At 38.3% G+C, this 10,393-nt stretch overlaps 1 protein-coding gene and 1 pseudogene across 15 annotated transcripts in view; both read left to right on the top strand.

Annotated features, from left to right (window-relative positions):
- The window catches only part of Map2 (microtubule associated protein 2), a 269,160-nt gene extending 259,275 nt beyond the window's left edge, over nucleotides 1-9,885 (top strand). For all 15 annotated transcript variants that reach the window (XM_026786324.1, XM_005361447.3, XM_026786325.1 and 12 more), the window contains 3 exons: nucleotides 1,004-1,085; nucleotides 5,522-5,634; nucleotides 6,100-9,885. In XM_026786324.1, the coding sequence (XP_026642125.1) occupies nucleotides 1,004-1,085; nucleotides 5,522-5,634; nucleotides 6,100-6,315 (411 nt within the window). In that variant the 3' untranslated portion in view covers nucleotides 6,316-9,885. The remainder of the gene's footprint in view (nucleotides 1-1,003; nucleotides 1,086-5,521; nucleotides 5,635-6,099) is intronic.
- Nucleotides 3,358-3,509, top strand: LOC113457683 (annotated as a pseudogene).
- Nucleotides 9,886-10,393: the final 508 nt, after the last annotated feature.

Below are 10,393 nucleotides of genomic sequence, written 5' to 3'. Positions count from 1 at the left end.
CCATCTGTAAAAAGGTCTGGCGCCCTCTTCTGGCCTTCAGGCATACAGACAAAATGTTGTATACATAATAAATATATATATGAAAAAAAAAGACAAATCACCTATTTGATTGTGCATATTCCCTGTGTCTGAGGGATTCTTACATTCTTCTGAGATTGACAGAGACTGGACCACTTCAAATATTGACAGATGAAACATTTTAATGAAATAGAAAAACAAGAAAAAGCGGTATCATTTTCTAGCCCAGTGCATAAGAAAAATTCCGTCTAGCCAGGCTAAGGGAACAGTTTAGGAAAGCCTACTCAGCACTTTCTTCTGTCTCTGTGTTTGTCTTGTTACTGTGACCAGCATTAGTCACATCTATATAAAAGTCACCTTGTGAATGATAACCCATCCTTCTCTTTGCTCCTTGCTGTGGAAGAGTTTAACATGGTGAGCTTTTCTCAGGGGATGCTTGCCTTATTAATACAAATGGCCCCATGCTCTTACAAGCATTATCTATTTTCTCCTAATAAGACTTCTCTTCTAGGGTTTTCACTTGCTTGGGTTCTTCTTTCCAGTTTGAAATAGAGGAGACAAGAAGTGTGTGTGTGTCTGTCTGTCTGTCTGTGTGTTTCTGTGTGTGGTCTGTGTGTATGCCTCTGTGTGTGTGTTTCTGTGTGTGTGTCTGTGTCTGTGTTTGTCCCTGTCTGTGTGTGCATATGTCTGTGCGTGTGTATGTCTGTGTGTCTATGTATGTGTATGTCTGTGTGGGTGTCTGTGTGGGTGTCTGTCTGTGTGTATGTCTGTGTGCGTGTGTCTGTGGGTGTATGTCTGTGTCTGTCTGTCTACATGTGTGTGTGTGTGTGCGTGTCTCTGTGTGTGTGGTCTATGTCTGTGTGTGTGTAGATGTGTGTGTGTTTGTGGATATGATGTGACCTGTTACAGGTGTGAGTACATATCCAGATTTGTGGGTCCTTCTGTGTCTACGCTCTCTAAAGTTCATTTCCTGTGATTTGCACAGGTACAAATTGTTACTAAGAAGATAGACTTAAGCCATGTGACGTCCAAATGTGGCTCTCTGAAGAACATTCGTCACAGGCCAGGTAAAAAATATTTGTAACAGTTGTAGTATACTTAATTAGATTGAAGAAGTAGACAGGCAGAATTGTTGATGTTTTTGTGATAAACATGATTGAAAAAAATGTTTCAAACTCTTGATACTGCTTTTGTTAATAGATATTTAAGTACAAACTGTCACAGCATCTTCCTTTGGAATAAATGAACCTAATTACCTGGAGGTGACCATGTGTATAGAACACCGGAATTCTTTCAGGATATGGAGTCTGCAAAATACACTGAGTCTTATATGTAAAACAGTGACCGAAGACAGTATTTCCAAATATGTTTCTTAAAATTATGTTTTTTACATTATATAAAATGGGATGGGATCTCATAGCTGAATAAAGTCATTTACTGATTCATTTCTCCAACTCTCTCTTGAGCACTGGGACTCCTCAGCACAAGGCAATATGCCCCCAGTGTGCCTGGCCCTAGACTCTCTTATCGTTTCCGGGCATCTCATGGATAGGATTTTAAACTAGAACTTGAATCCCCACTTGCCAAGGTGGGGGTCTTCATTTCAAAAGTATGAATATGGCATGAGTCATTTTTTCTCTGAGTATCACAAATGGTTTACTTGTGCTAAATTCCACCTCCAGACGTAGATAATAATGAATAACTATCAAATGTTTCATGTTCTTGAGGATATTTTGACACTGTACAATTTATACCATACCATTGGATTACAGGATGGCAAAATAATTGACCTTATCTATCTGTTTGGCATTTTAACATATAAACCAAATGTAGATTAGTAGATTAATTATCATCTCAAATACTGTCCAAAGTAAGGTATGAAAATAATTGAACTGAGACTTCCAGATAGAAAATTATTAGGATCATTTTGATTGGATACAAAAATGGGCTGAACAAGTCTCAGAGTAGACAGCTACATTAGAAAAATCCAGAAATGAGTTTTCACTGGGCCTGTGTTCATGAAGAGTCAAGGAAATTGAGTCTTTGTGTATGGAATCTGCATTGCTGGATACAGAACTGCCCCAAGGGATCCATGCTCTCTCCTCATGAGCAGCAAGGGTACATGCCTTAGTTCAGATCTTCAAACCCCCCTGTCCATAGCTGGTCTACCACTGACTGATTGATGGCTACTGCTCAGTTTATAGCATAATGTGAGTACCTTGCCACATTGCCAATTTTCTTGCAGAATACAAAGAAAAATGCTGGTTTCTTTTATTCTGAACAGATGTAGTTAGTCATTCACCTGGTTTGTATGCACAGGAACCATCGTAGAGATAAAGGCAATATTCTGTTTATGATTTAGTGGGCATAAAAGACTATTGTCACAGACTCCCACTTATTTCTAAATCTGATTCTTCTATTATAACTAAATTGGATGACTAAATTCATAAAGGAAGTGTCAGCATGGTGATCCTTGACAATAGCAATCTTTTCACAAGTTGCTGTACAACTTTCTACAGTGTCTACCATGAAAGCAAACAGTTCATAAAAGTACAGTTTATAGAAATAGTTGCAGTTCACTTTAAAGCCTGATGAAGATTATAATTTTTCATAATTACTTCTCATGGTGGATGCCGAAGTATTTTAAAACCAAAAGGCATATATCTCTAAATTCAAATGGGCTTGTCTAAACATTACATAAGACTGTCTATTGAGAAACCAACAGAGTTAGCCTTTATTGGATGTAGTTTCTGTCAATATGTTATTTTCCTTTCCTTTTAATAAAAAAATCAATAACATTTTAACAAAACTATGATAACACAACATACAGTAAAAGAAAGGAATCTTGGGAAAGCAATTTTTGCCAGAAGCTACCAAAAAATGCAAAATAAGATTCCCAAGCAATTAATATCCTTAGTTAAAAGACCCAACATTCTCCAGCTAACCAAGGTGATTAAATTTGTATAAATCATTATGAATGATGCTAATCCCCTCACAACCAACAAGAGAGACCCACAGGCTAGGCAAAACACAGGGAGAACAATGCTCAATTAAATCATGCATATTTTGAGGTAGCGCCCATACATGTGAATTACATACTAGTTTATACACTCTAAATTCCAAGAGAAAGAAATGAGTGCTTTTGAAAATGTATTTATTATTATTTTTTTAATTTTACTGCTGCTTATTGAGCTCTACATTTTCCTCTAAAAATGTATTTTAATACCTTACAAGAGGCCCCTGGCCAAGCAAATTGAGCATTAATATAACTGTCTAGAATTAGAACAAGAAAGATATCACAGACTCAAGAGAATGTGGTTAAACCTTAATGAGCTTCCTTTCTTTATATGGTAGGAAGGATACTATGATCAGGAAGGTTTTCTCAAGGCAATCCTCCTCCATTGTCCTTGGGATGTGCTGACCCTTGCAATTTTCTCAAATGTTGAAAACTTAAATTGCATAATCTGTAGTAGGAAAAAACTGACTCCTAAAAAGTTGCAGAGATACATAAGCATCAAGAATTACAAGCTGAAGGCTGGAGAGATGGCTCAGAGGTTAAGATCACTGACTGCTCTTCCAGAGGTCCTGAGTTCAATTCCCAGCAACCACATGGTGGCTCACAACTATCTATAATGAGGTTTGGTGCCCTCTCCTGGCCTGCAGGCATACGTGAAGGCAGAATACTATATGCATAATGAGTAAATCTTAAAAGAAATAAGAATTCCAAATTGAGATAGGTATGGTAGTGCACACTTTGAATTCCAGCACTAATAAGACAGAGTCAGGTGGATCTCTGAGTTTGAGGTCTACAAAGAGAGTTTCAGGACAGCCAGTGCTGTTACATAGAGAAACCCTGCCTCAAAAAAAAAAAAAAAAGGAGAATTCAACATATTTTTATAGTTCTTGCAACCACTTTTTTCAAAATTAAAATCCCCATGGAAATGTCAGATTAAATACTAGTAGTTAAAACCAAACATCCCATGAAAATCTCTTAGGTGCAGATCTATAAAAAAGATTATAGTCTACCTTTCTAAGTCGAAAATATCAGCAAATGCTTAGTCATGGTTAAGAGCAGTAGGAGCAACACTGAATAGCTACTAAGTGTAGAAGAAGCCCTACTTTGAAAGTCTATGAGAGGCCCACAGGGATGGAAAAAACAGCTCTAAGGGGTGTTTGTGGAACCATAGCCATCAACAGATTATCACACTTCAGAGTTTTAGCACTCTGAAGTAGCATGATCAAAAAGCCTGTCAGTGTTATCAGAACAGTGACAATGTCAGCATCTGTACAAGAAACTCTTCGGTCATAGCCTAGCACTCTGTATGCTACGTAGAGGAGGGGCCTTAAAACTAGCTATAAAAAAATACAATTCTTACTCACTTCATTGGAAAAGTTATTGATGTTGGGAACATATAAGTGAGAGTAGGCTTCTCCCTCATTTATGGAGGATTGGTTCCAACACTCCTTGTGGATACCAAGACCCTCAGGTCTCTTATGTAAAATGGCATAGATTTCCCCTTCTGTATGTTTTAAGTCACCTCATTATTATGTGTAGCATCTAACAATCTAAATGTTGTATAAATCTTGATTATATAATATTCAGAAAATAATGGTAAGGAAAATGTTCTGCAGATGTTTAATACAGATGCAGGTTTTTCTAAGTATTTTCAAATCCAAGGATGTAGAGCCTGCAGATACAGAAAGCTAACTGGATATTGTCTATATACCCACTGTCCCAATCTGCTTTCTGTTGCTGTCGAATACCATAACTAAAAGCAACTTAGGGGATGAACAGGTTCATCACAGCTTGCACTTGTAGGTCACAGTCCATCGTGGAGGAAAACCAGGGCAGGACCTCAAGCAGAAACTAAAGCCAAAGTCATGAAGTAATCCTGCTTGCTGGATTGCTCTCTGGCTTCCTTATTGGCTCATGTTCATGCAGCTTTCTCACAGCCCAGGCCCACCTGCTCAAAGATGGTGCCACCTACAGTTGGCTGGGCTACTCTGATCTGGAAACGTCGTCATCTAAGATTCCCTTGGGTAACTCTAGATGTGCCAAGCTCACAGCTGTCTAGTACATGCACCATCACAGCCTAAAACTCTTTTAGAGAAGTGGCTTTTTATCATGAAGATCAATAAAGGATAGTTTCATTTCCATTTAATTTATTCTAGTAAAAATAGAAGTATTACATGTCTGAAGGTTTAGAAAGGATGCAGTAGGATATTTTCGTTGCTGTGTATTTTAGAGGTATTAGGACAATTAAGGAAAACCTCTCTGGTTCCCAAGGACACATGGATAGGGAAGTAGTGTACATTGTATGGAGCAATCTGTACCGTGGTGTAAGAGGATGTCGAAGTACTGCCTCGTGAGGCGAAGTGATATGGACTGAAAATTCAGATTCCTCCCTGGCATTCCATATGGTTCATCCTTGTATGAGGATAGTTTTCATAAATAGAAGATTTCATTTCAGCAAGGAATTTAAAAGTCTTTCTCCTCTTGAAGGTGGTGGACGTGTGAAAATTGAGAGTGTAAAACTTGATTTCAAGGAAAAGGCCCAAGCTAAAGTGGGCTCCCTTGACAATGCTCACCATGTACCCGGAGGAGGCAACGTGAAGGTGAGAGATGAGGCCGTGAGCTATTGTGTTTGTGCAAACACATTTCTTAGGAAATATTCCTTTTTCTATTTTTTCTTTTATTGCAATTAGAATATAATAAATATAATTTTGTAATTATATCATTTCCTCTTTCTCTTTTCTTTCTCTTACCTTTGTTCTCTTTCAAATTCAAGGCCAGTGGTTTTAAATTGATTATTGTTACATACATATATGTATGTTTACCTACAAACATGTCCGTAAATTGAAGAACTTACAACTACCACTTTAGTAACCCATCGTAATTCCTAACTCCAATCTGAAATAGCTTGATCAAAATGGGTCTCTGCTTTAAGAGCGTGTCAGACAGGAAGGAGGGACACTGAGCTGAATAGGCATCCGATTCTTAGCAGCTGCGGGATGGTAGGAACGAGCTGGAGACTGGTGAAGAGGCCTTGGCTAATGAAGACTAATGCTTCTCTTAAACAGATTGACAGCCAAAAGTTGAACTTCAGAGAGCACGCAAAGGCCCGTGTAGACCATGGGGCTGAGATCATCACACAGTCCCCAAGCAGGTCGAGCGTGGCATCGCCTCGGCGACTCAGCAACGTCTCCTCTTCGGGAAGTATCAACCTGCTGGAGTCCCCTCAGCTTGCCACTTTGGCTGAGGATGTCACAGCCGCGCTTGCGAAGCAGGGCTTGTGAATATGTCTCCTTTAGCACAGGAGTATATTTAGGCATGAGCTCTTGGCAGGAGTGGGCTCTAAGCAGGTGTCGTATTCATTCTTTACAAACCATAGATAAATAATCTCACCCCCAAACTGTAGTAATTGTTACAATTTTATATAAAAAATGAATAGTATATGCAGAACAATGACCTGATTTCCATCCGCAACAGGAACACATGGCTTTACATTGATACAATCGGACAATTATTTTCGCTCTGCTCTGTTTTGCATGGAGTACTATTATTTTTTAAATTGCATTTTTACCTTTCATGTGCCTGAAGGCTCTCCAATTCATTCTGAAAGGCCTTGTTAAAATCCCAAGCTGCTCATTTCACTCTTCTGTTTATGGTTGAAAAGATTAAAAACTGCCCATTGTCACCTATTACAGGTTAAATGAAATCAAGGAGTCTGAAGAAGTCTGGTTGCAGGAAGGAAAGAGCATGTGAGAAACACATACTTAAGGTGTTATTTTGTATAAATGGGAAGAAAGATGCAACTAAGTTATTAACATCTGGGACCTGGATGATTATATCAGAGTATGCCATCCTAATAAATTATTTAACTGAAATCTAGCTGTAAAGCGTCTGAGCTGTCATTGAAGAAGTGGAATCAAAGTGCATTTCTTAGGATTGATGCACTTTCATCAGGATGGGCTTGTGTCTGGTTAGAATGTCAGTTGATTGGCTAGATTTGTGTTCACACAATCAGTTTCACACCCCCATTCCATCTGTTTGATACAGTATTATAGATATAAATATATATATATATTTCTCTGTGGCCATTTGTGATACTTCCTCATATACTTGAATATGATACTTCTTTATTCACACTATCTGTGTCTCCTACACCCTTTGGTGTTGCAATTTTAGGTATGTGAAAGTAGATGTTAGCAGGGTTCTCTCCCTACTTAAAAATACATTTTAAAAAGACAAACCGTTCTAGCATGAAGTTGCTTTCTGTAACGACTCAGCTGTAGCCCTGTTTCAGTGCCAGAATCAAGTCTGTCCTGTGATGCTAGGAATCTTCATTTCTCTTTGCTTTCACCAACATGGAGTGTGTGCAGTGGGTCCAGTCATACATAGAAGGGCTTACAGAGTGTTGGCTCAACGATTATGGGTTTAGCACATGTTTAATCACTGAATACTTTGGGTTTAATTCCTATAATCATTCATTGAACTGATTCTTTATTATTTGTTTCCTCCTCTTTTTCTTTTTTCCATTTGCTAAAGTTGAACCTATAAGTAATAATTTGTTCCAACTAGTACTTGTTCATTAAATTTTCTGATAGAAGGTATTTGACTTCTTTACCCCAAGATCCCTTAATCAAAAAGGAAAACTACAACATATTGAGAACCTACCTATGTAAAACCTTTGAGACACAGATATCTAAATCCATCTTTCCAGAAATCAACACTGCAGTCTGTACAAGAACATGGTATGACTATATTTATCAGTAAACATTATTTTTCCATTTTGTATAAGTCTAGACATCACAATTTAACTCAATTAGAAATAGTATTTAATGAGTAAGCAGTAGTCAATGGCCCAAATTAGGATAAACCATTATCAAACTGGGTGGACTTTTTTAGATTTTATTTATTCTTTTTCTTGCTCAGGATTGGCCGACTGAATCTGAAAAATTAGCTAAAAAAGGTTGGCTAGGATTTTTATGTCTGTGAAGCAAATCAAGTTCTGCATATAAAGAAGATGCTGAACAAGAACAGGACAGAGAGGCATAGCGGTAACTGAAGAGAAGGCAAAATGATGCCAAAGCAGGAGACACTGGTGGCATTTTGGTGACCCATTGAGTATTATAGCCAGTGGGACAGTCACATGGAAAACTCAACTTCCAACCAAAACAGTCTTCTCAGCTAGAAGACACACACACACACACACACACACACACACACACACACACACACACACAAAGGATGTCTTTATTTGTAAATCACTTATTTTTGACCTAACATTAATGTTTGTCCTCACTCTGGAAATGGAAGATGGGATAATGGTGTGTGAAGAACGACATTCTTACATGGTTGGAGAGTGCTAGACAAGGATTAAAGATTCCTAGAAAAAAAGAAGTTAACAGGTGGTTAGAGTAGTTTTAAACTGTGAGGAAAATAATTTCAACCGCATTTATTATAAAAATTAAGGTGAAGAGAACATATTCTAAGTGTTAAAATTCAGTTTCTTAGAATGCGTGTCCAATCACTGATGTGAACAGATTTGGCACCAAAATAATCATTTATTTCTAATGTTAATACAATTATAATGAATACAAGTCTTTGTTTTATATGAAATTGTGATCTTATATAAAGTTAACACAAGGGGACTGAACTTTTGAATCTAGACAGAGACAGGGAAATGCACAGGCTAAAAACATTTTCTTATGGGACTATGGGATGGATCCCACCTTACCTTCTCTTAAGATAATGACTCAAATTAAGCTTTTGGACACCACTTTTTGTGGGGACACACATACGCTGATCTAGAAAGGAAAGCTTCACAGCTCCCTTTCTAGATCTACTCATGCCAGTTTCTCTCTGGTGTTAGCCTTTGAGAACCTGTTTAAGAATACGTAAGCATCCAGAGTTCTGAAGAGTTCCAAGGCCAACTTTTGCAATGAACTCGTACGCTCTGGGTCTCCTGCACCTGAAAATTGGATACCTTGCAACAATGCAGGAAGGATCCGAGTTTATGATGAGTTTCTAAGGCCATGTTCACTTAGGAACGGACTCTTTCTGGAGCTGCCTGCTGAGTTCCAGCAGGATGATGGGCTGAAATCCCACCCATAGGAAAGACACCTGTGTAATTCCAGCTCAGTTGGGCTGAAGGTAGCTGAAAGAAAGGTCCAGCAAACTGAAAAATAGACTGTAGTTGTCCTTCTCCACACATGCGCGCGCACACACGCACACACACACACACACACTCACACAAACGCACATGTAGGGTAGAAGAGAGGTCTGCAGACATAGGGAGCACCTCATCAGTAGTAGTTAAGAAATAATCTAAACCTGTTCATTCTGACCTAGCTGCACTTACAGTTTTTCTTTATTTTTCATGCCACAGGAAGGAAAAGAAATGACTTGCGTTAGAAGTAGAAAAGAAAAGGTAGATTAATCAGATGGGGATGCAATTCCAGGCATTTCTTCAAAGACTGATGTGCTAACATCAACACTGATGTTTGTGTTTTTACACCTAGGATTTTCAGCCTGACCATGTGGGTTGAAGCCAAGTCCCTTTGTAGGAAAAAGATTTTTTTCAAACTCCAAAAGAATGCCAATTATGAAAGTCCACTTCAACTTTAGCAAAAAGGGAAAAAAAAATCAAAAAAAGTGTACTCTGTATGCTGGGATCCCAAGGTTCCAACATGTCACTACAAATCTGTGGGGGTTCTTTCTTCTGATAATTCTAGAGCCTGTTACCATAGAAAGGCATTTCTTCAATGGCTGGTTGTAGTTAGTTCATGTTTTTCAAACAATTTGCAAATGTATTTGTTGCTGTATAGTGATTGTTTTGCAAAATAAAATTGCTTGTCACCTAAGTACAAATTTCAGATTTTTTTTTTAAATTGTTTCTTCATCTCCGGAGGGGAAAGCGTGTGTGTGTGTGTGTGTGTGTGTGTGTGTGTGTGTGTGTGTGTGGTGTGTGTGTGTTTTGTGATATAGCATTTGAGTCAAAGAAAAACTGAGATTAAAAGAAAGTGTCACAATAATCTCTCAGATTCCTAGTATGTGTTCAGTCCGTATAAAAGGCAATTCTATATTGCCTGATCTAGTTGAGAAACAAATGGTTTTCTGTTTTTTAGTGCTGGACATCACTTCAGGGCCGTGTGCATATCCAGGAAATATTCTAGTGCTGTGCTAGATCTCCAGTGGAAATGCGGGTTTCTAGTCTAAGAAAATAGCGTGAGTGAGGCCCAGGTCTTGTGAAAAGTCCTAGAAAATTACCATCTGAAAAAGTTGACCAAGAAAAACCTGATTTCCCATCCCAAACCCAACTAAATTGGCTCCATTTCGGTGGCACTCCAGGGCTCATTGTAATTCTAAAAT

The sequence above is a fragment of the Microtus ochrogaster genome, linkage group LG4, assembly GCF_000317375.1.
Source record: "Microtus ochrogaster isolate Prairie Vole_2 linkage group LG4, MicOch1.0, whole genome shotgun sequence".
Classification (NCBI taxonomy): domain Eukaryota; kingdom Metazoa; phylum Chordata; class Mammalia; order Rodentia; family Cricetidae; genus Microtus; species Microtus ochrogaster.
The sequence above is the reverse complement of the archived record's forward strand: the minus strand, read 5'-3'. Positions and strand labels throughout refer to the sequence as shown.